This window comes from Schizophyllum commune (genome assembly GCF_000143185.2).
Source record: "Schizophyllum commune H4-8 unplaced genomic scaffold SCHCOscaffold_1, whole genome shotgun sequence".
NCBI classification, from domain to species: domain Eukaryota; kingdom Fungi; phylum Basidiomycota; class Agaricomycetes; order Agaricales; family Schizophyllaceae; genus Schizophyllum; species Schizophyllum commune.
In genome coordinates, this window is record NW_026089538.1 from 899,276 (window position 1) to 921,312 (window position 22,037).

Consider the following 22,037-nt stretch of genomic DNA (forward strand, 5'->3'; position numbering starts at 1 on the left):
CAACCATGATGGAGGACGGGGTAGTGACATGTAAAGCAAGTGAGTGAGTGAACAACGAAGCGGAGCATACGCTCAAGACGATCAGTCCACGTCCATCCCCATGGACTGCCCGCCTCCGGGCACGAGTGCGCTCCGGCTCTTCTTGACAGGAACCTTGATCTTTTCGCGAATGGGGGACGTGGACTCGACGCCAGCCATCGGCTCGACCAATTTTGCAGAGGCCTTCGCCTTGAGCGCCTCCTTCGTCTTGACGCGGTGCGCCTTCTGCTTTTCGCGGGCGACGGCCATGCTGGAGGGAGAGATGTGATCAGGAAGCGGGTTCAAGACCGGGGAAGGGGGGGACGTACCGATTCTTCCAGAAGGCGTGCTCGCGCTTCTGCTTGATCTCGCCGACGCGCTTCATGGCCTTGATCGTGGTCTGGACGAGCTCGCGATCGTAGCGGACGGGGACGTTGCGGCGCTTCTCGAAGTCGATCGTTGAGTCCTGAGGGGTCATAGATGAGTGATAATGGCGGAAAGGAGAGGATAAGGCTACGCACCACGGTCATCTCCTTGCCCGCCGCCTTCCTGAACGCCTTCGTCCACCGCACTTTACGGGGATTGCGCTTCATCCTGAGATCATGTTAAAATGTATAGAGTGATGGGTGTATGAGCTCTCATACTTGAAGTTCTTGTGACATCTACTGGACCGTCAGAAGGGTGTGTAAGCAAGGAGGGAATGGGGAACGCACTTTGATGTGCAGAAGCGGAAGACTTTGGCGTCGTTCCTCACAAACGCAGAACCTAGTCGAGGTCAGCATTCTCTATGTCAGCAATCACATCCCAAGCTTACCATGTCCCGGATACACATTCGTCGAGCAGAAATAACACTTCTCAACACGCATTTTGATGAAGGTGAAGGGGAGAGGAAAAGTGGGGCGTGGGAAGAATTCATGCGGGCCGGATATTCCTCGATCACAGAATCCTCCGCGCCTTCACCTCCGTTCCCGACATACCTCGACGAACCTCCGTCCCCTCCTTATTCTGCCCAGCATGCCGGCCATGGCTTTCCGCGGTGTCGTGACTAAGTCCGGTGTCATGAACAAGACGGCGACGGTTACCGTGTCGCGCTGGGTCCGACACCAACTTACGGGCAAGGTACGTGCGGCGCGTTCATTGGTACGGTCAGCGAACTTACAGACTCCCGTAGATGGTAGTCAAGAAGAAGAAGCTGTTGACGCACGATGAGAACAATGGTGCGCCACAGAGTGTAAATCCAGGGGACCCTTTTGACCCCAATCCTCGCCCAGTTCTCCAGAAGGACGACGAAGTTATCATCCGCAACTGTCGCCCACTCTCGGCACGAAAGCGCTTCACGCTCGAGAAGGTCGTCAAGAGCCCAGAGACGGAGTCGAAGATACGACGAGCGCTACTCGAGCAGCAAGCAGCTCAGCAGCAGGCAGCACTACAGCAGGCGCAGCAGTCGACTGCCCAGGCATCAGCATAGCCGTGGGTTGGATTGGTCCATTCATCCTGGGCGTTGATGCAGAAGGATAGCAGTACGTCGCACCATTACTCTCGGAAAACAACAGCGTCTGACACGCTACAGTGTACCCTTAGACACTTTCCATCGTAATTACACACATCCATGCTCTCCTCTCGCGCGCGGAGTTGAAGCTCATTTGGAAAGCCTTCTCTCTCCTTGACCCACAATCGAGACAGTACAAGCAAAACACCAGGCGAAGGACGTGCTCTGTCATTCGATGCAGCAAGCCAGAAGGAAGGCAAGGGTGTCGCACTCTCGCAATTCCAGACAAGCACGCCAACATGGATGAATTGACCGGATGATTGCTTAATTGCAACGACCAGGGTGCATAATACAGGAAGATAAACATGACCGTACTAATTGACGGGTAAATTTGACCGCTACTTATGCGACGCTGGCATTATAGTACACTTCCATGTTATCCGTCAGGCCAGCCTTCTTCGGGACCCAACCCAGCAGGGAGCGCGCAAGGTAGGGACGAGTGACGACGGATGCTGCAACGGCCTCCTCGAACGCTGTTTTGTATGTCAGTTCAGCATCTCTCCTGAATTGCCTCGCACTCACGATTGGTAGGCTCCTTGAACTCGTATCCGTTGGCGCCGCTTACAGCGACCAGCCTCTCCAGAATCGCATCCGTCGACTCCGCGACCCCGTTCGCCGCGTCGAAAACGAGACCCCCGAGAACCGGCGCGCGCTCCGCCACACGCACGTACAGGTCCGCCAGATCGTCGGTGTGGATGAGTGAGAGCTTGCCCCCAGGCTTCCCCGGCCATACCGCCTTCCCCGCCTTCGCGCTCTTGAACAACCCCTCCGTCAAGGAGCCCGCCTTCCCGTACAGCAGCCCCGGGCGCACGACGATCCCGTTGAGCACCTTCTCCTCCCGCACCCTCTGCTCGAGCGCGGGGCGCCACGCGACGAAGGGGTGCGGGGCTGCGAGCGGGGTGGTATCGCTGACGATCTCGGTGCGGCTGTCGCCGTGCACCCAGCCGCCGGAGGTGTAGACGAAAGCGAGCTTGGGGGCGCCGGCGGGGCGGAGGCGCGCGGCGGCGGCACTGGTAGCGGAGATCACGGCCTCGTCGAGCGCGCGCACATTCATGCCGCCAACGGCGTCGATGACCACGTCGAGCTTGGGGATCAGGTAGTGCCAGCCGTCGGAGTCGGGGGCGCAGACGATCGGGGTGACTGGGGCGAGGGGGGTTAGGAGACATGGATGGTGAGTGAATTGATGGCAATGGCGACTCACTCTCTTCCTTGGTGAGCTGGGCGGCTTTCTCGGTCGAGCGCGTCTGCCCGTAGACGTTGTGGCCAGCGCGGGCGAGCGCCTGCGCGGCAGGGAAACCAATGAAGCCAGAAGCACTTTTACGACCACGTCAAGAAGTCGTAGATCACCCAGGCTGACATCGCTCACCCAAGGACAAGGACGAACATGTCGAGTATCGATTGGATTGGGTGAGGGTTGGGAATTGTTCAGAGGTCGATGAGCCTGTGCTGAGTTAGTTCTTTCCGCCGACTCCAGTCTTCTTATATATGGCACTCTTCCTGGCGCGCAATACCTTCCAGCGGTATTCGTTGTGCGTCGCACCCATGGCAGGTGGCAGCCCCACGGATGCCAACCGTCCAGCGCCATGAGTCGCACTTCCCAGTGGACACCCTGAAGGTGCCACCGTCCTCGAAGGCGCATCTGACCTCCTCGACGATCAACATGTCAATGCAGACTCACCACCGACCCCTGGATTGCTCAGCAGATGCATGCAGTACAATGGGTCGCTTCCATGTCCTGGTGCCGGACCCATTGCGCACCGTCGTGTGCGCGGCTATTGTGGACATATTTGGGCTTGATTGGTTGGTAAATGTGCCTGCATCTGAGTGGTTATGCTCAGCAGAGGTAAGTCGCCCCGCGGTTATAATTTATCCGTCTGTCAGTGCGCAGGAATAATGGACTCAGTGCGCAAGATGAATGGGAGGGCTTGGTTCCCTGTGCGCGGTGCGGCGGATGGCGTCCGGGGGGAAGGCGGGTTGCTCAGTCAGCGCCCCTGTTCGGGATGCTCAAGGTGCGTGTGGTACTTGCTGAGCCTCCTGTCCTAGTCGAACAGTGTTCTCGTTGATCCCTTTTCTCTTCCTTTGTTCTGTTCTGAAGCACGCTGTTCTCTCACTACTGATTATAGAGATTCCATGCCTCTCCAACTGGAGTTCCATCTCTCTCGCCATAGATGGAGTCCACAGATACACCGCCCTTTCCCAACGCCTTTATCTTCTCCTCTACCCACCTTTCCCCGCCTCTGCATGTATCCCATTGTTCCGCACCTTTGGGGTAGGACCCGACCATGCAGTAGTCCGGTGAAGACTCGATGCAGCGGTGCGCCATGCCTGCAGGCAGCAGCAGTACGTCGCCAGGCTGCACGCGCAGCTTGGTCGTGGTGCCGAGCATGAGTGTCGCATGTCCTGTGTAGGAGACGAGGAGTTCGTGGACGCTGGCCCGGGTGTGTTGCTGAATTCAGGCTTTTTCAACGATGAGATTGACTCACTTCGAGTGGAAGTGGTCGAAAGGGAACATGCCGTAGCGCCATGATGGCTCGAAGCCATTCGTCGAGACAAGGCGCTCAATATCGGAGGGGTTCAGAGGTAAAGCCTTTCCCTCACACGCTTCCAAAGCGCCATCGCCATTGCTAGCCACTTCCCTTTCTTCGCCCTTGATGTTGTTGAAGGGGTGGTAGAATACGGCAGGGAGCTTTGAAGGGCCGGAATTGGGGAAAGGGCCGGTGGGGGCAATGTTGATGATATGCGGCCTGACTGCAGATGCAGCCCGTAAGGTGAGGGTGGACATGGGGATAGAGGTGTTGTGATGGTCGAAGGTGAAGGGGCGTCTACACCATTCTGACCTCAATCGTCGACCAGTACGCCGATGTGATGTCATTGTCGCCCCTCTAAATAATCAACTTGCCTCGTACTCTTTGGGACGCAGATATGTCGGTAGCCAAAACCAGATCAGAAAGGTATGAGTACGAGCCACGATCCATGCTTGCACTGGGCCTCTGTTTATTAAGCACAAGTACGACGAGGTTTACGGTATTGTTCGCCCCACCCTCAAGTCTATTTCCCTCTGGCGATCGTAACGCATGTCATCGGAGAATCGTTACTATTCCGTGCACGTACCTCCCGGGCTTGCGCGATGCGTTTGACGGGTAGCTTCACAATATCACCCTCGCCGTCCAACCCAATCTGCTGTAACATCAGCCCAACTTCCTAAGGACATGTCAGGCGAGAACGCACCGCAAGTCTCCACGGCAAGGCTTTCAATGGCTGATGGCACGCCTTCACATTTTTCGCGGACGCGAACCACACGTCGCGGGCGTCCATATCCGCGCTCGTCGCCGTCTTAGGGTCCAATCCGGCCAGCTTGACAACCTTCGCCGCGAAGCGCTGGCGTTCGGCATCGACGCTCAGTCTCGCAGTCGACCAAGCAGCCCGGTTCAGCGGTGCCCTCTTATGCTCCAAGTACACCCAGTGATGATAAGCCAGCACCTCGGGGTAGGTGAAGTATTCGGGGCTGTACTTGACAAATGTGAACACCGTCGTCGCAAGCTGAAGATCGTTCGCGCTCGCCGGCGTCTTGCGTAGCGTGTCTGCTTCGTTGAGCATGTCCAACAGGGCAGCCTCGCGCGAGGCATTCCATGTATCCCAGTGCGCTTGAGGGATGGAGTCGATGAGGGCTTGCATATCTTCCTTGGTGAGCTTCTGCTTGAGCAACGTGCCTTCGAGAAAGTCTATGACTTCCTTGACGTCCGCCAGATCGCCCATACCGGGCATGAAGCATTGCTCCAAATGAGTTTTGCGGCGAAGGCGGCCATCTTGCACCTCTTCGAGAATCCTGTAACGTTCCGCCAATGTGATACCCCGTTCTTCCTCCAAACGCTCCTGGCTCAGTTTGGGCAACATCTTCAGCAAAGGCCTGCGCATCGCAGTCCACTCTGCGTTTGGGTCAGTATGACCCGCACTAGTACGACAAGATAACATGCCTTCTTCAGTAAGCTGGTGATTCTTGTTGACAAGCTTGTGCGAAGCAATTTCGTGGAGTATTATACCGTCCTGCATATCTTCCTCCCAGCCCAGGTCGCTCAGTCTACGGACGATCCTGCCGCCGTGTGCATCAGTCGATTGCCACTTAGGATGAGAGGCGGAGAAACCCACTCGTCAAATCGATCGTCGAATACTTTGTTTGCCTCGTCTTCCTCCCTCTTCTTTTTCTCCCGTTCCCAGTTTTCGCAAATCCTGGCGTGCTGTAGCGTGGTGAGCCTGGTAATCGTTCCAGATACAATATTGACTGCGCACTTCCATAATATGACGACATTTCTTCCTCCACCCCGCGAACCACTTCTCTTTACCGTTCTCAGATTGCTGCCGAAACTCTCTAGCCAGAGCATCACACCACGATCTTGGATATAGCGTGTCCATAAATCCTGCAGAAGATGAGCATGTAAGAGACCGGCATAACGCCCAGCGCTTGCCTGAGCGATCAACATGGGGAAGATAGTTCATAGGGCAGTCGGCTGGGAAAAGCGCCTTGATGTCTTTGATTACTTTGAACTTCACCAAGCTCTTATAGCGAACAAAGCATCGACTAGATGGAGGTGAGAGAGACATCCCAGGATTGAATAAGCCGAGCATACCTATTATTCTGGCACGCACCGCAACATCGCACGCGCGCGCCCCACACAGTCAAGATACCATCATCTGGAGTTTCGTGGCAGAACTAGTAGAGGCAGTCGTAAGTCGTTACCTCAGTCAAGAGCATGGCTGAATAATCGAGCTCACATGACAGAACCTGTCTACGATGAGGGCTACGAAGCTCGGTAGGTCCATATCCGTCGGTGGCGAGGGGAGACCGTGGTCCGTGCAGGTGAAGCTCTTCTTCCAGATTTTGCTCGACGACCGGTTCATCAGATATTTCCTCGAAAACTTCGATGTCCTGACAAGTTGTAACAGAGATGCTGGAATCGACGTGACCGAGTATCTGGAGTGGCGTGATCACGTTAGGTTTAACAACGAAACAAGGCAGTGGCAACGTACTTCGAGAACTATGTCAAGGGGAATGTCTTGGAGGAACATAGTCGAGCTAGGCTTATGCAATATCATCTCCGCTTGGTGTTCCTTCTGCATATCATTCTCCCCCTTTAGGCGCTTGGGCGCTGGGGACTTGACCGCCGCAACCGGCCCACGAGTGTCAAGTGGAAGAAGGGCAGATATTCTCTGAGATCTTCGCATTTTTGTCGTCCGGATTCGAGGTCGTGACGGTAGAAAGCCAAGTTGGGTGGGCTTCGATCGACATGGTTGAGACAGGGAACGCGCTTTGTCCTCGTGGTAGTCACGTGTTTGTTGTCATTATTGCCGTTTGCAGAAAAGTTGGCCACGGCCGCTTTGACACGAAAATGATGGCAGGCGAGTCGTCTGGGCTTGTGGAGGGCATAAGTCGCGCATATCGCGACCTAAAATCATGCGAAATATACCAGTAGAGACGTCTCAGTGTACTGTATTGCACTGTGTGGTTTGCGAAGCGGGGCGACCGGGTTGTATGAGAGATATTCGAGGGAAGGCTCCCCTAGCGCTGTGGCAGTCATAGCGCGAGTGCACAGAAGCGGCACAGCTCTGGACAAGCTTTGTGAAGCGGTTCAGGCATAGCCACGCTGCATAGGGCATCTTTTGGATTTTAGGAGGGTTCACTCCTGTGTTTGTTTCTGTTGGCAGTTCCTGTGTTTTTATAACGTCTCCAGATCCAGAGGAGCACTCATGCAAGTACATTCAGCCTCTGCTGTATGAATACCACTTCAAAGCTCTGTCGGAAGGTCTGGTGCAGCCCCTGAAGGACGTCGTTTCTCGCCCAGTGCAGCTTATGTAAGCTATTGCGCGCACCCCGCTGACCGATTCAGGCCAGCTGCGAGGGCAAAACCTTCGATGAGAGGGCGAGAATGTCTTAGAAAGGGATATCCATTGGGGTATATGAGTACTGGAGGTCCCATTGGGTATAAGCTTTGTTTGCGGTTACAGGCAAGGTGCAGCTCTCGCGCCCGGCGGTTTCGAGCCGTGCTAACCACGCTCTAAAATCCAAAAGATGCCCTATGCAGCGTGGCTATGCCTGAACTGCTTCACAAAGCTTGTCCAGAGCTGTGCCGCTTCTGTGCACTCGCGCTATGACTGCCACAGCGCTAGGGGAGCCTTCCCTCGAATATCTCTCATACAACCCGGTCGCCCCGCTTCGCAAACCACACAGTGCAATACAGTACACTGAGACGTCTCTACTGGTATATTTCGCATGATTTTAGGTCGCGATATGCGCGACTTATGCCCTCCACAAGCCCAGACGACTCGCCTCTCTTCAAATTGCTTATGTAAGTAGCGCGGCCCGGTCGGCCGGTTCCCCAGCTGAGCGCCCATCAGTGCTTGTGGCGGTCTGTCTCGTTCCAGCAATGGGTCGCAAGGCGTCCAAGCAGCTCGAGGACCAGCGACGCGACTACGTGGAGAGCAAGGGCCTGCTCTCCGGCGACATTCGGAATGACCTCAGCGACGTCGACCGCGAAGGCGGCGCAAGGCCGGCTGCTCTGCGTGCTTCATCCTTCATCTTCCACCTTATAACCGGCGTCTTTGCGAGGGCGTGGTACGTAGAGCTGCCCCCACCACAAAACAGCTATACCATACAAGACACGGGCGACCTGCGCTCGAACGACACGCATGAATTCAGGTGGACGGTGCTCATTGTGTCGATAGACGGGCTAAGGTGCGTGGTTCGGCAATTGGAAGGGAGCATCGGGCTGACTGTAAGCAGGGCGGACTACCTGGACCGCAGCCTCACTCCACACCTCCTCGACATCAGAAAGCAGGGCTTGCGCGCCAAGTCCATGACGCCTATCTCTGTACGCTGCACGCGCCCCCAGCCTATCCCGAAACTGACGCTCCTTCCTGGACAGACCTTAACCTTCCCATAAGCCCTCTCAACTTGCCCTTCACGCACGTTTTGAACCTCTCTCAGTAGCCACTGGGCCATAATGTGAGATCGCTTGGGCCACCCTACATGAATAGCCTTTATGCCCCCTGCAGGACTGGCCTGCAAGCTGAGAGCCATGCAATCGTTGCGAATGTGAGCTCATGAACCCCAATGCGCTCAAAGACGTGCTCACGCCGTTTGTAGAACTTCTGGGATCCGTCCTTGAAGACTGAGTTCAAGTACAACTCCGCTGCTGCATCCTGGGACCCCGCGTGGTGGTACGGCGAGCCCGTGAGTGCTACCTCGCGTCTAGGCCGCCATTCCTCACGTAAAGTGGGAGACTGCTGAGAAGGCCGGCCTCATTAATGCGAACCTAATGTGATGCGTAGCGAGAACATAGCATTGGCGCTCCTCAGGTACTCACTGCGACGCAGGCCCGGCCCTCCGAAGATGGCCTCTGGCGCCAGTCCGACGTACTTCGAGCCCTGGAGAGTACGTTTGACGTCCATATCACCTTGTCGGTTAGTGTGACTGACGCGGTTCCTCAGGACAAGGTGCCGCTCCAGGAGAAGCTAGACCAGATCTTAGAGTGGATAGACCTGCCTTTGAAGGAGCGACCACAGCTTATCATGGGTTAGTACTATTCACGCATCCTCTGGCGCTCATTTGCTGAGCCACATGCAGCGTACGAGCCATCTCTCGACCTATGTCCGCGCTTGTGAACGTGCGTCCTTACCCTCTGTTCTCTTTTCATGCACCTCTCATTATCTGCACAGAAAACCTTCGGCTACGTCGACACCTTCGCGAAAGATCTCGCTACCTCCCTTGCCGCGCGCAATCTCACCTCCATCGTCGACGTCGTCTTCATCTCAGACCACGGCATGACCGACACCTCCAACCCCGAATTCATTTACGTCGACGACATCCTCGGGTCCGACGGCATGAAGGCCATCGCGCACGTCGATGGCTGGCCGAGCATGGGCATCCGCTGGAAGGAGGGCGCGAGCGTGACCGAGTATCTCGGCCGGCTGGAGAAGGCCGCCGACGCGCTCGAGGACGGCGCGTTCGACGTGTTCACGCACGAGACGATGCCGCAGCGGTGGTACTTTGCGGGTATCGACCGGATTGCACCGGTGTATGTCGTCCCGGAGATGGGCTACGCGCTCACGACGCACGAGGAGGGCGAGGACGGGATGTGCGAGGGGGTGAGTTGGGTTCCCGTTGACGATGCCATGCTTCGGACGTATGCTGATGCCAACGGTCAACCAGAACCACGGCTACGACAACCGCGAGCAGTCGATGCACGCCGTGTTCGTCGCGCACGGGCCCTTCACCACCGTCATCAAGGCCCTGCATCAGAGTCGGGATACCCTCGCGCGCCGCTGGCTCTCCCGCCCGAACAAGGGATGGCACATCACGGGACACCTTCGCGAACGTCGAGATCTACAACCTCGTGCTGAAGCTCTTGGGCGTAGAGGCTCTCAAGGCGCCGACTAACGGGACTGCGGCAACTGTATGCCGCGCGCGTGGGGTCCTGTGAGCGGGTTCGAGCCGCGGAGTGGTTCTCAATGAGAAGAGGTGCGTTAGGCCGGTTAACGTAGCCTGCGCCACCTAGCCTCGCCGGTAACGTGCGAGGCGTCGACTCAATCAAGGATTCCCCTCTGACCGTCTGGCCTCGCTCGGTGCGTGTCACGACGAAGAGGCTAGATGAGAGTTCGGGGGAAAAGAGATATCTTTCGTCAACGTGTCGCGTCGCGTAGGGCGCTCGCTACCCGCGTGCGTGAAGTAATCGGTAAGTAAGGGCGGCGCGAGGCGTCCGCCCGTCTTCGTACGTACAAAGTTCGCCTTTTCGAGAAGTAATTACACAGAACAATGAAAGTCGCTTGACCTTGCGCTCCTCCGCATCCGTCGACCGAGGGTCTGGAGGAGTTACCTGTATAGGCTCCCCGCAGGGACGGAGGGCTTTTGGGATAGGTACTTCTAGGGTAGGTGAGGATGGAAGTATGTGTGTGTGGGTATGTCATCTGGTACTGGTGAACGCGGTGGAAGGGAGTGAAAGGCCGACTTGTGATTCTCAGGTAAGCGCGCGCTCTTCATGGCCAGATGTGGACCTCGACTCAGAAGTACTTTCCTTAAGCGTGAGTTCTGTAGAATACATCCAGGCTAGCGCTGAAGCTTAAGGCCAAGGCCGACAACGAGTTGTACCAGAAAGAGTCTGATGGGAGAGGGCAGAATGTTCGTTCATCATTCGGGGAGTTTATCCTGATCATCGCGGGAGGAGGAAGATGGGAGCTGTAAAGTAGGCGGCCCAGAATACCTGGAAAGGCTGATGGGATAAAGGACATCTTTGGCTAGATTAGGGGCATGGTTACAAGTCAGGGTATGTAGTTAGGGTCGAGATACTTAAAGCGATCGATGGAGTCAGTACGCCCGGCCCTATCGCAATTACAAAGCCCAATATCATAACAAATCTTGCGTATGTCGTATGTGCAGCGTTCTGCCACCGCTATGACTGCACTTACCGGTCCGATGACATGCGCGCGGACTTCTGGGGGCAGCTGGTGGATGCGCAGGACGGCCTCCGGGTGAAATCCACGGCAGACTTCGCGCCACAGGCAGTCCCATTCGCGTGTGATGCGCACGGTGTTTTGTAGGCGCTCCTCGAGCTGGGTCAAAAGGGGCATGCCCTGCAGAAGGGCTTCCGCTCTGCCGAATTGTATGGGAAGTGCGTGCTGCTCCACGAACGGTATGAGCGTCCCATGTACGAAGGCGTCCAATCCCCATGGGTACACAAGCTGCATGCGCATCGTCTGCCGGAGTGCCTCCAGTGCCGAGGTGAGAGATACGGTCTTGAGTGCTGCATGCAGCTTTCCGTGCAGCGCATCAAAAGCTTTTCGTCCCATTTTGTGTCGATAGGTTGTGAGGTCGTCGCCAAGTCTGTCGAGGATACCGCAGCACGTCGCAATGATCTTGAATATTTTGTCAACATGGACAGCCACCTCGGCAGCAACGCGCCGATAGGCACGCCAGAGGTCAGAATTGTAAGCCTTCAGTAACGACGCCTTCAGTCTCCTCAAGTCAAGCAAAATTAGCTTTGACTGGCGCTGTAGGTGAAGAATGGGCTGAAGGAGGATTTGCTGATGCTAGGGATAGGTAAGCCCGCGCTGTGAGGGAGAAAAGGTTAACATACAGTATCATATTGGCGCTCCATCTTGTCAGTCGTAAGGGAGGAAGGAAGGATCAGGACCTTTATATATGCATTTTGGCAGGGATCTAAAACTTCTGTTTAGGTCTAGGTTCGAGACTGTCTGATCTTTTTTTGGTCAATCGAGACGTGGGGTGAGAAGTATTAGTCGTACTCAATTCGACGTCTGAAAACGCCCGTCTGAAATCCTGCGCGTTGCTGTCGCTGTGCTGCCTCGACGACGGTTGCCAGTGAGAACGGTTGGGAAATAGGAAACGCACGGTCTCGGAAGTGATCGCTTCGCCCCGATCGTTCGTCCCGTTCGTCCGCTTCATCCGGGCGGGCCGGTCTGTCTCACGGAACCAATTGACGCGCCCACGTCCCGCCCCTTCCCCTTTACTCCCTGGACGAACGGTTTCACAGGGCGAACGGTGCGTTTCCCATAGCAGGACCCATCTGGAGGACCCATCTGGCAGAGAGCGACGGCGGCGTGCCTGGCGGGCGGGGCACGCGATAGCTCGGCAAGTGCCGACGTGGAGGCGGGGGGCGGCGAGCAGCGACAACATCGACGTCAATGAACAGGGCGTCGTATACCCTATCGAAGGTGCTCTCATGGAATTCCTCGCCGCATACGTCGAGAATCGCCCCAGAATTCGGTCCATGCAAGGGATTATGTCAAAAAATGAAAAAATTGGAGAAAAAATGCGTTATCAGTGCTTGTGCTTACGCAGACTCGTTCATACAGACCTTCAACTCTAATCTAAAGCTTTTGAAAGTATCGCACGCCGCTTTACCGCTAAAATTCCCATCTACGCGCTGCTATGAGGGCGAGCACACAAGTCGAACATCTCACGTGACAATATTCGGTAAATCCCGTAAAGTGTACCCGCATACGACGGGCCTCCGGGATTGAAGGAAGGGGTATAAGTTATTCACGAGCACTAGTCATGACTTGAAAGGGATGGAAAGGACGACGTTCTGCTCCCCGACGTCGATGTTGTCGCTGCTCGCCGCCCCCCGCCTCCACGTCGGCACTTGCCGAGCTATCGCGTGCCCCGCCCGCCAGGCACGCCGCCGTCGCTCTCTGGCAACCGTCGTCGAGGCAGCACAGCGACAGCAACGCGCAGGATTTCAGACGGGCGTTTTCAGACGTCAAATTGAGTACGACTATTGTGGACAAGATCACACACAATCAAAAGGACCACCTCCGCTCAATTATGAACGGTACAGCCAGAAGCTCGGCCCTTCACGGTGATGATGCCCTACCTGTGCGAGGGACATCTTCTGTCACGTAACATTCCCGATACCATTTGTGTTAGTGGGTTTTGGGAACGGAAAAAAACTCCTTGCTTCCCACCATCACGGAAGACTTCTGTACACGCACTGCAATAGCACTCCCGCCTAAGTTGACGCTCGTATGGGGCCCCCGACCTCATCTCGGCAGTCAGCCTCAAAGGTCACGTCCGCGAAGGAGAGTGATGTGCCTCCGCCGGAAGCCGCGCTTCGTGCGGGCGTGGTCAAAAAGGACCTCCCTCTCGTCGACGCACTGCGCGCCGAGGGGGACGTTATGAAGATTCTCGATGCAATATGGGGTGTACTCGCCGGCGCTAAGGCCGAGAAACGCAACACAGCCCAACTACTAGTCCTGGCGGCCAAGGAGCATTTAACGCACGGCGGCTGCTCCACCGCCAACTCGCCAGCCGAGTCCAGCCTGCTCACAGCGATCGAAGACATGCTTCGCGTACACCACGAGAAGCTGGAAGGTCGCCTTGTGGCCGGAGCGCCTCCCCAGGTTCCCAAACTGCCTTCGGTCTCGTACGCGAAGGCGGCCGCCATGCCAGCCCTGGAGTTCGCGGTCTCGCTGAAAAGCGTCCCCGCCCACGACCCCATCCGCAAGGCCTCGCCTGCGGAACTGAAGCAACAGGTGGAGACGGTGCTCAGGGTGTGCGACCCCGAGCACTTCACGCCGGATTGGTACCTCCATGGGGTTCGTCGACATGAGCCGAGTGATCGACTCATACTCCAAGTGCGGAAGGCGAAGGACCTGGAGAAGCTGCGTCTCATGGAGCAGGCCTGGGTAGCTTGTCTGGCGAGCGGCGCCTCAGTGAGTGCCCCGACTCTACAAGTGGTGATACACGGTGCCTCAGGACAGTTCCGCCCACAGGCCCCCGGAGCATCCATGCAAATACACCACGCCAACGCCCACCTCATCCCTTTCTTCGAGAACATTGAGTCCGTGCGCCCGCTCCCCTCGTCTTCTCGTCGCCCTGGCACCCCCAAGAGCCGGTGTTCATTCGTGCTACGCCTCCGCGACTACCGCAACGCGACTGCCCGCGCCATTGCCAGTGACCTCATAGACAACAACACTTGCGTCCTAGGCAAACCCTGCCAAACCGACCTTTATATACCGCCGCCCTTACAGTGCTATTGGTGCCAAGACTGGGGCCACAAGTCCGACGCGTGCCCTCTCAGCGATGACCCCACTTTCACGAGCTAAAGAAGCGCAGGACGCGCAAGACCTCAGTCTTCCTGCTAGTGGAATAGCGACTGAGGGAAAAGAGATGTACAGTACGGATAAATACGGACGCCCCCGGAGAGGCGTGGGAAAGTTCTTCCCGAATAGGAAGGCGGACCAAAAGCGTGGACGCGAGACAAACCGTCCGCCCATGGGAGGAGGCAGACTCGCTCTCTATACCCTACTTTTGACACTCCCACTCGAGTCAGGCCGTAAACCCATACCTTGGCAGAACTTGAGATGCTTCTCATGAGGTAGTGCCTTGGTAAAGATGTCCGCAACCATCTCGTCCGTGGGGTACCAGAGGACGACACATTCGCCGGTGGCAACCAGTCCGTCGCGGATGTAGTGGTACTTCCGCTGGATGTGCTTGGTCCGGGCGCGGAACTGAGCATCCTGGCTGAGGATGATGGCCGCACGGTTGTCGCACCTGAGCTCGGTGGCACCGGCCTGCGGACGTCCCAATTCCTCGAAGAACGAGCGGAGCCACGCCAAGTGTTGACCAGCATTAGCTAGACCAATGTATTCCGACTCGGTAGACGAGAGAGAGACCATGGACTGCCGCTTGCTAGACCAACCAATGGCACCCCGACTTGAGATGAACACAAAGCCGGAGGTGGACTTGGACGTGTCGTTGCATCCGCCCCAGTCAGCGTCGGTGTACCCATGGAAGTCAAGGTCCATGCCAGCGTCAGCGCCATCGTAGACCAGGCACCAGTCGCGCGTCTTCTTGAGGTACCGGAGGACGCGCTTGGCCAGTTCCCAATGGCAAGCCTTGGGGGCGGCGCTATAGCGGCCAAGAACCCCCACCACATAGGCAGTTTCCGGTCGGGTGCCCATCATCCCGTACATGAGCGAGCCCACTACACTCTGGTAGGAGACGACGGGACCTCCGGGGACCAAGGCCATATGAGTGCGCACCTCGTTGTCGTTCCGGTCATCGGCGGAGATGCGAGTGCTTGTGGACATGGGAGTGCTGACGCCCGTGCAGTCCGACATGCCATACCGCTCAAGTACGGTGTCGATGTACTTCCTCTGGGAGAGGGAGATCGTGCGCTTGCCCGGGTGCCGGATGATCTCAATGCCCAGGAGGTACTTGGCGGGACCCAAGTCGCGCATCTTGAAGGAAGCGGTGAGCTTCTTCTTGATGCTGTCCATGAAAGGACGCGAGGTGGCGGCGAGGAGGAGGTCGTCGACGTAGACGACGAGGAAGCAGACTTGCTTACCGTCCCGGAAGACGTAGAGGCAAGTCTCCGAGTTGAGGCGCACAAACCCGAGCTTGTCGAGCTTGTTGTGGAGCGTCTGGTTCCACGCGCGACCGGCCTGCTTGAGGCCGTAGACCGACTTCTTGAGTCGCCAGCAGTAACCCTCCCGGATGTCCACACCAGTCGGGGGAAGCATGTAGAGCGTCTGTAGCAGCTCACCGTTGAGGTAGGCGGTGTTCACGTCCATCTGGTCAGTGTAGAGACCAAGGCGGACGGCGAGGGCAAGGATGATGCGGATGGACTCCAGGCTTGCGACGGGCGCAAAGGTGTCCTGATAGTCGACTCCTTCCTGCTGAGTGAAGCCGCGCGCCACAATGCGCACCTTGTACCGCTCGATGTTCCCTTGAGCATCCTCCTTCAAGGAGAAGACATGCTTGGAGGTAATCGGCTTGATGCCCTCCGGGATGGGTACCTCCTCGTAGACGTCGTTCAGCTTGAAGCTGTTCAACTCCTCCGACTGCGCGTCCAACCACTTGTCGCGCTCCGGGCTCGCCATGGCTTGCTTCCAAGTGGTGGGAATCTTCCGCGCACCGCTGCTCGACCGACCACCAGATGCTGCGCCCGCGAAGAGTTCGTCATTGAGAAAAGCAAAGTTCACTGACTCGCCCTCTTCGTCGGGTTGACCCGGGGGATCCCCACCCCCCTGGGTAGGCGCTGGTGCAGGTTCTGGTTCGGGAGCTGGTGCCGGAGGTGGAGGAGGAGCTTCCGCCTGAGGCGGCTGCTCTCGACGTCGGCGATTGTCCTCGAGTTGCTGCTCGCGCGCGCGGATGTTCGCTTCACGCTGCTTCCGCTGCTGGGCGGACACCTTCCGGTGGTTTTCCTGCCGCTCCCGGGCGTTAATGTAGCCCTGGTCCTTGTGCTGGTTCGCTGTTCGCTCTTCCGGCTTGCGAAGGCCAGGGCGGCGTGATGGACCAGCAGCGGGGGCAGGAGCCGCCGGTGGCGTGGCCGGTGGCAGAGACCGGCGCGGTATGCGCGTCTTCGGTGGACGCGGAGGAGGCGGTGGCTCATCTGAGTCAGGTGAGGGTGGACGATTATCTCCCACTGGCTCTGGCGTGGGTGGACGAGGTGCTCCCACTGACCCGGCTGCAGGTGGCTGGGCCGGCGCATCGTCGTCGTCATCGTCCTCGCTGTCACTGCCCGCATCTGGTGCAGGAGCGTCCTTGGGCGGCAGACGGAAGTACTTGCCAAAGTCCTCCCACTGCTCGGCAGACACATCGTCTTCGCCCACGCGCATCTCGTCAGGAGAGGGGGAGGCGTCGTCAAACTTGACGTGCCGGGAGATGATGACCTTCCGAGTGGCGATCTCGAGGAGCTTGTACGCCTTTGTGCCCTCAGACCAAGCGTAGCCTATGAGGATGCACCGGCGGGCGCGGTCGGCGAACTTGCCCTTCCGCTTCTTCTTTGGGATGAGCGGGTAGGCGGGGCAACCGAAGGGGTGCAGGGCGTGGACGTCAATAGGGCGCTTGACCTTGCGCATGCGATTGATAGGCAGTTCTCCCTTCTGGCGGCTAGCGGGCGACAGGTTGATCATGTCGGTGGCGTACTCCATCGCATACATCCAGTACTTCCGGGGAAGCTTGGCTGCGCAGAGGTTAGCGATTGCCCGGGTGACCAGCGTCTGGTTCATGCGCTCCGCTATGCCGTTCTGCTCAGGTGTGTAGGGCGCCGTCGTCTCGTGGATGATACCGCGTCGCCGGAACTCGGCCTCCATCTTGTTCGAGCAGAACTCGCCACCGCCGTCTGTGCGGGTGAACTCAACCCAGCCGGGGAGCCACTCCCACTGCTCGATAGAGTCGCGGTGCTGATGCTCCATGTCAATGCGCCACTGACGGAGCTTCTTGTAGACCTCCGACTTCTTCTTTGTGAAGAGCGTGTAGACGCCCGAGGAGTAGTGGCAGACGATGACGATCCAGTAGAGGTAGCCGCCAATGGCAGCGGGGTCGACGGGGCCACCAACGTCGCAGGAGACGAACTGTAGCGGGCGCGAGGCGGGTGTGGTGCTCCGCTTGAAGGGGAGCTTCTTCATCTTGCCCATGACGCAGGGCTCACAGAAGGACGGGATGCCGGTGAGCGTGTCGACCTCCCCGAGCTGCCCGTGTCGGACCATGTTGCGCAGGCTCTCGAAGTTCGTATGGCCCATGATCTGGTGCAGCCGGTTGATGTCGATGGCGGTGAAGGCGCGCTCATCCGTGCCGATGGGCTGGCAGTCAACATGATAGAGACCATGTTTGCGCGTCGCGACGCAGGCGATATCACCGGAGGAGTCGCGGATAGTGCATGCGTTGTCCTTAAAGGACACGCGCAGACCACGCTTGGTGATCTGGGGCACCGAGATGAGCGTCAACGCGAGGTCGGGGACATGCAGTGTCTTCCGAATAGTCAGCGCGCGCACACCGTCTGGTGTCTTAGAGGCAAAGCAGGCGGTGCCAATGCCTACTGCCTTGATGACGGACTCATTCCCGAGGTAGATGTTGCGCGGCGGGTCAAGGACACGGTAAGTGCTGTCGTCGAAGAGGCGCTCGTCGGGGGTCATGGTCTTTGACGCACCCGAGTCGATGATGTGCGAACCTTGGTGTCGCTGCGGTCGCTTAGGATCAGACTGGACATAGGCGGAAATCTTCTTGTAGGCGCGGCGCGAGACGGTTACATGCGTGTCGTCTACGTCTGAATCCGAGTCCGAGTCTGAGTCCGAGTCCGAGTCCTTCACCTTATTCGCCTTCACCTTCTCCGCCGCTCGCTCCTTCCGCTTCTTCAGCGCCTTCTCCTTCTGCCCAATGATCGTCTTGCACTCCTCGGTGGAGTGCCCCTCACCGTGGATGACGCAGGACGCCTTCGCCTTGGCCCTCTTCTTGCCCTTGTCCTTGGGCTTGCGCGGTGGGGGCGCGCGAGAAGAGGAGGCGGCGTATGCCTGCTCGTCGTCCGAGTCCTCCTTGCTGGTCACCTGTGCCATCAGCTTCGCCTCGACGTAGGAGAAGGTGAGGGGCGCGGCCTTGGAGCTGCCCGCGGAGATGCCGGACGAGACAATCTTCCACTTCTCCGAGCTGGGAAGGGAGGCGAGGAGGATGAGGGGGACGAGGTTGGCGTTGAGGGGGTAGCCAAGGGTGGCGAGCTGGGTGACCGACTGCCGAACGCGGTGGATATGCGCGCTCATCGCCTCGCGGGAGACGTCTCCATCGTCGCCGTTGGCGAGCTTCGCGCGGAAGATCTTGATCAGTTCGGTGACCGCCATCTCGCTGGTGTTGGTCTGCTCGAACTTCTCGACGAGCTTCTCCCAGAGTTCGCTTGCGTGCTGGTACTCATGGAGCTCGAGGGCTATGTCATTCGAGAGGTGCTCCCGGATGGTGGAGAGGGTGCGGGCGTTCCGCCAGGACCAGGTCTCCCTCCGCGCAACTTGGTGAGTGGTGGGGGAGGAGCCCGATCCTGTGGATGTGGTGGTGGTCGCCGGAGCGCCGGGTGACGTGGACGGGGGAGAGGACGTTGTCGGCGTCGGTGGAGTCACCGCAATCTCAGGGGGAGGGGATTTCTCCGACCCAGTCACCACGGAGGTGAGATCGTCCCTGTTGAGGGCGTCGGTGACCCGGAGGCGCCAGAGTGGCCAGTCTGCCGCGTCGGTGAGCGTTGGGACCTTGCTGTCCTTGGGAGCCATGGCGCAGAGTGGGATAGAGTGAGTCGCAGATCGAAGTCTTGCTCGATTTAGGCCACGGGGCTCATAACCTTTCACGAGCTAAAGAAGCGCAGGACGCGCAAGACCTCAGTCTTCCTGCTAGTGGAATAGCGACTAATATTCATACCTAAAGAAGCGCAGGACGCGCAAGACTAAAGTACAGTCAGTAAATAGTATGAGTATAGTAAGTGAGATAACATACCCTCAGTCTTCCTGCTAGTGGAATAGCGACTGAGGGAAAAGAGATGTACAGTACGGATAAATACGGACGCCCCCGGAGAGGCGTGGGAAAGTTCTTCCCGAATAGGAAGGCGGACCAAAAGCGTGGACGCGAGACAAACCGTCCGCCCATGGGAGGAGGCAGACTCGCTCTCTATACCCTACTTTTGACACCCACCAGCCTCCGTTGCGCTCGCTGCAACGGCACACACATGACTAAACAATGTCCAGCCAAATGCACCCACTCCCCTCGATGCACCAATCTCCGCTCATGCCCTCACGTCAAGCGTGAGTGCGCGAACTGTGACCGCGCGGGGCGCACTGACAAGGCTCACGCCTCTGTCGACCGGTGCTGCCCTTTCAAGCAACGTGCGGAGGCTGCTGCCGCAGCCAAGTACGAGTCGCGCCTCTTGAACGTCATGCCCCGCGCTCCTCCTCGTGAGGGGCACTTGGCGTGATGCCTGCCCAGAACGCGCGGTTTCGAGTCCTGTCCTTTAATTGCCATAAAGACGGTGATGTCCTTCATGACCTAGTTAATCCATCTGGAGGCCCGGCAGGTATGGTTGTAAATTGTGGACAAAAACCGTGGTTAGTGAATCACTAAGCAGTTGTGCTTCGAGCGCTTGCCTCGATCAGTACTGCTTTCGTTCACGCACTTGTGATGCGATTCGGTCGCTTTCATCACGCAGCGAGGGGCACCATTTTGATCGCTTTCACGCGCCGGTGATTGCCGATCAACTTGAACACCCACAAGGACCCCCTTGCCATTGAAATTCAAGGCGCGTAGACGGATGATTTTGCATCCAGCCAGATCTTCAACGTTCTTTACAGTACTAGCGACGGAGAATACGTGTGTCTACAAGGAGTTTGTTGGAAAATAGTGGAAGTGGAAGGGGTCCATCGCTTTGGGTGGCTGATTGCTAGTGATCGAATCACGCACCGAGCGGTCAGTGGTCAGTGACCAATCACGCACCTAGTGATCACTAGTTTCTGCGTGATTTTGATGCTCACGCATCTTCACGCACCTGGCGAGTGCCTAGTGAATCGCTGGTGCGTGATTTGAGACCGAAAATCACTCATTTTCACGCAAATCACAGTGATCACACCACTATTTTCACGCAAAATCACTCGATCAGTAGCGGTATACTGAGTTTTGTCCAGGATTTGCAACCATAGTGGTGATAATCTACAAGTCCCGCGACTGCTGCTCGTACTGCTGTCCATCGCGATACTGTGGTTGAGTCGAGTGGTGAACTGGTAGGTATTAGTACATAAGGGCACTATGTGCGTGTGTCATGTGTATAGGGGCTTCATGGACAAACAAGAAAATGGTAGTGGGACGGAAAAAGGTACCTAACCACGGGGTTCGGCTGCCGGGACTTCTATCCATCTTGTTTGGCTCCGTAGCACACTGTTAGCACACTTTGTGTAGTACGGGCACCCCATATGTTCCTGAGGGGACCGCTTGGGGCAATTCCACCTCCTCCTCCTCCTCCTCCCGTCGTTCTTGTCGTCCTGCCGTACCTCGGGTTCCTGCTCCCGTGTGGGGAGTGATGGGGGTGCACGGGGTGCACCGGTTTTGGTGAATGCGCCGGACGCCGCTATGAACTCCGTGAGGGCTGCGATCCCCTTCTTCGTCCCTAGTAAAACGGGGAGCGAGAGACCGCGGGATGTCTCGCGGAGTAGATGGCGATGTTCCTTAATATCGGGCATTCAGCTAGAATATGGTGTCGTGTCTGTAAGGGTTCCCCACAGGGGCAGTCACTGTCGACATCACGTGGGAAATCATGGTAGAACTCGCCCGTGTATCCGTGTCCGGTACGTGTCTGGAGAACACGACCGAACACCTCGCGAGCTGTTTCCTTGAAGCGTTCGGTGTGGTTGAGGGAAGGGGGGATTCGGTTGGCAGCTGCAAAATGCCCGCCATGGCGCTTCTCCTCCCATTCGCTCTTCCACTCGCGTGCTGCTCGTCCTTTCGCCCGTGACCCGGGGAGGGTGCTAGCAAGCTCAACGGCGGCCTTCGCAAGCTCGTCGGCTTCGTCGTTTCCGCGTACGTCCTGGTGTCCGGGTACCCATGCAATGTTCAGCGTGCGGGAGGGGTCGCCGTCCAGGAACTGGCAGGCCTGTCGGTGGAACTCGATGCAATGCATCTGGCCGCTCCTCGGGAGAGGGTCGAAGATGGCGCTGATAGCGGACGTGTTGTCGGCGAAGAGGTGGAGGTGTTTGGGTGGGTCTTGACGAAGTGGAGGGCGGCCTGGAGACCCCAGCATAAGCCCACCATCTCGGCGTCGTAGACCTCTGCACGAGAGCCCAGTCCTATGTGCTGGGTTAAGACATGTCTTCCCCCGTCGTTGCCCCCCTGAAATCCAACTGCGCCCGCGCCAACTCGCCGGACTCGATGAAGGGGTCGCATCGATCCGTCTGTGTACACGAGTAGCGACTTCTTGGAGGCGAGGAGCTTCTGGGCTTCGATTCTGTGAGTTCTGGCTGCGGCCTTCTTCGCGCGGTTGTCGTCCAACTTGACTGCGATGACAAGTCGTCCTCCACCAAAGTCGGGGACATCGCGGCGCCACAGTGGCGTTGCGTACGGTAGGATCCGTTCCTCTCGCACATTTGTCAATTTCGCTAGGTCGTGCAGCTTTGTGGTCTTCTCCAAGATCTCTTTATTGCGTGAGTGTGGGTGTTTCGG

At 57.5% G+C, this 22,037-nt stretch overlaps 8 protein-coding genes across 8 annotated transcripts; 3 read left to right on the top strand and 5 right to left on the bottom strand.

The window, feature by feature from the left end:
• Positions 1–81: 81 nt before the first annotated feature.
• SCHCODRAFT_02485849 (ribosome biogenesis protein RLP24) lies at positions 82–884 on the bottom strand (the record flags this gene model as incomplete). The annotated part of the gene is made up of 6 exons (XM_003035338.1): positions 82–289; positions 348–484; positions 540–612; positions 663–680; positions 732–783; positions 833–884. 6 exons carry the CDS (start codon positions 882–884, stop codon positions 82–84), a joined length of 540 nt encoding a protein of 179 aa, XP_003035384.1.
• A 4-nt stretch (positions 885–888) lies between these two features.
• SCHCODRAFT_01187516 (nucleic acid-binding protein) lies at positions 889–1,721 on the top strand (the record flags this gene model as incomplete). Its single annotated transcript, XM_003036137.2, has 4 exons — positions 889–1,137; positions 1,190–1,235; positions 1,290–1,538; positions 1,589–1,721. The coding sequence occupies 3 exons, from the start codon at positions 889–891 to the stop codon at positions 1,484–1,486; spliced, it is 492 nt and encodes a 163-aa protein (XP_003036183.1). The 3' UTR covers positions 1,487–1,538; positions 1,589–1,721.
• A 52-nt stretch (positions 1,722–1,773) lies between these two features.
• On the bottom strand, positions 1,774–2,953 carry SCHCODRAFT_02682394 (NAD(P)-binding protein; the record flags this gene model as incomplete). Its single annotated transcript, XM_003035337.3, has 4 exons — positions 1,774–2,040; positions 2,090–2,707; positions 2,769–2,881; positions 2,934–2,953. 4 exons carry the CDS (start codon positions 2,951–2,953, stop codon positions 1,910–1,912), a joined length of 882 nt encoding a protein of 293 aa, XP_003035383.1. The 3' UTR covers positions 1,774–1,909.
• A 445-nt stretch (positions 2,954–3,398) lies between these two features.
• Positions 3,399–4,382, bottom strand: SCHCODRAFT_02604954 (uncharacterized protein). Its single transcript, XM_003035336.2, has 2 exons — positions 4,051–4,382; positions 3,399–3,996 (listed from the first exon to the last, which is right to left on the bottom strand). The coding sequence occupies exons 1-2, from the start codon at positions 4,347–4,349 to the stop codon at positions 3,678–3,680; spliced, it is 618 nt and encodes a 205-aa protein (XP_003035382.2). The 5' UTR covers positions 4,350–4,382; the 3' UTR covers positions 3,399–3,677.
• Positions 4,383–4,527: 145 nt separating this feature from the next.
• On the bottom strand, positions 4,528–6,733 carry SCHCODRAFT_02604959 (uncharacterized protein). The gene is made up of 9 exons (XM_050344139.1): positions 6,593–6,733; positions 6,338–6,536; positions 6,193–6,275; positions 6,031–6,143; positions 5,855–5,982; positions 5,714–5,802; positions 5,542–5,657; positions 4,796–5,493; positions 4,528–4,744 (listed from the first exon to the last, which is right to left on the bottom strand). The coding sequence occupies exons 2-9, from the start codon at positions 6,461–6,463 to the stop codon at positions 4,616–4,618; spliced, it is 1,482 nt and encodes a 493-aa protein (XP_050202708.1). The 5' UTR covers positions 6,464–6,536; positions 6,593–6,733; the 3' UTR covers positions 4,528–4,615.
• A 1,253-nt stretch (positions 6,734–7,986) lies between these two features.
• On the top strand, positions 7,987–9,998 carry SCHCODRAFT_02485902 (Phosphodiest-domain-containing protein; the record flags this gene model as incomplete). The annotated part of the gene is made up of 9 exons (XM_050342849.1): positions 7,987–8,294; positions 8,340–8,430; positions 8,550–8,654; positions 8,706–8,792; positions 8,891–8,993; positions 9,050–9,134; positions 9,186–9,225; positions 9,278–9,706; positions 9,771–9,998. 9 exons carry the CDS (start codon positions 7,987–7,989, stop codon positions 9,996–9,998), a joined length of 1,476 nt encoding a protein of 491 aa, XP_050202709.1.
• A 614-nt stretch (positions 9,999–10,612) lies between these two features.
• On the bottom strand, positions 10,613–11,941 carry SCHCODRAFT_02604964 (uncharacterized protein). The gene is made up of 3 exons (XM_050344140.1): positions 11,861–11,941; positions 11,692–11,814; positions 10,613–11,644 (listed from the first exon to the last, which is right to left on the bottom strand). The coding sequence occupies exons 2-3, from the start codon at positions 11,710–11,712 to the stop codon at positions 10,877–10,879; spliced, it is 789 nt and encodes a 262-aa protein (XP_050202710.1). The 5' UTR covers positions 11,713–11,814; positions 11,861–11,941; the 3' UTR covers positions 10,613–10,876.
• A 1,161-nt stretch (positions 11,942–13,102) lies between these two features.
• SCHCODRAFT_01168846 (uncharacterized protein) lies at positions 13,103–14,182 on the top strand (the record flags this gene model as incomplete). Its single annotated transcript, XM_003036135.2, has 1 exon — positions 13,103–14,182. One exon carries the CDS (start codon positions 13,103–13,105, stop codon positions 14,180–14,182), a length of 1,080 nt encoding a protein of 359 aa, XP_003036181.1.
• Positions 14,183–22,037: the final 7,855 nt, after the last annotated feature.

What these genes read in the sequence shown, in the direction of transcription:
- SCHCODRAFT_02604954 (XM_003035336.2), bottom strand. Translation starts at nt 4,349, where the DNA reads ATGTCCACCCTCACCTTACGGGCTGCATCTGCAGTCAGGCCGCATATC. An exon ending in TTCGACCACTTCCACTCGAA is followed by an intron (nt 3,997 to 4,050) that starts GTGAGTCAATCT and finishes CACCCGGGCCAG; the next exon opens with CGTCCACGAACTCCTCGTCT.
- SCHCODRAFT_02604959 (XM_050344139.1), bottom strand. Translation starts at nt 6,463, where the DNA reads ATGAACCGGTCGTCGAGCAAAATCTGGAAGAAGAGCTTCACCTGCACG. An exon ending in GGTGCGTGCCAGAATAATAG is followed by an intron (nt 6,144 to 6,192) that starts GTATGCTCGGCT and finishes ACCTCCATCTAG; the next exon opens with TCGATGCTTTGTTCGCTATA. An exon ending in CCTTGCCGTGGAGACTTGCG is followed by an intron (nt 4,745 to 4,795) that starts GTGCGTTCTCGC and finishes ATGTTACAGCAG; the next exon opens with ATTGGGTTGGACGGCGAGGG.
- SCHCODRAFT_02604964 (XM_050344140.1), bottom strand. Translation starts at nt 11,712, where the DNA reads ATGGAGCGCCAATATGATACT. An exon ending in TGGAGCGCCAATATGATACT is followed by an intron (nt 11,645 to 11,691) that starts GTATGTTAACCT and finishes ACCTATCCCTAG; the next exon opens with CATCAGCAAATCCTCCTTCA.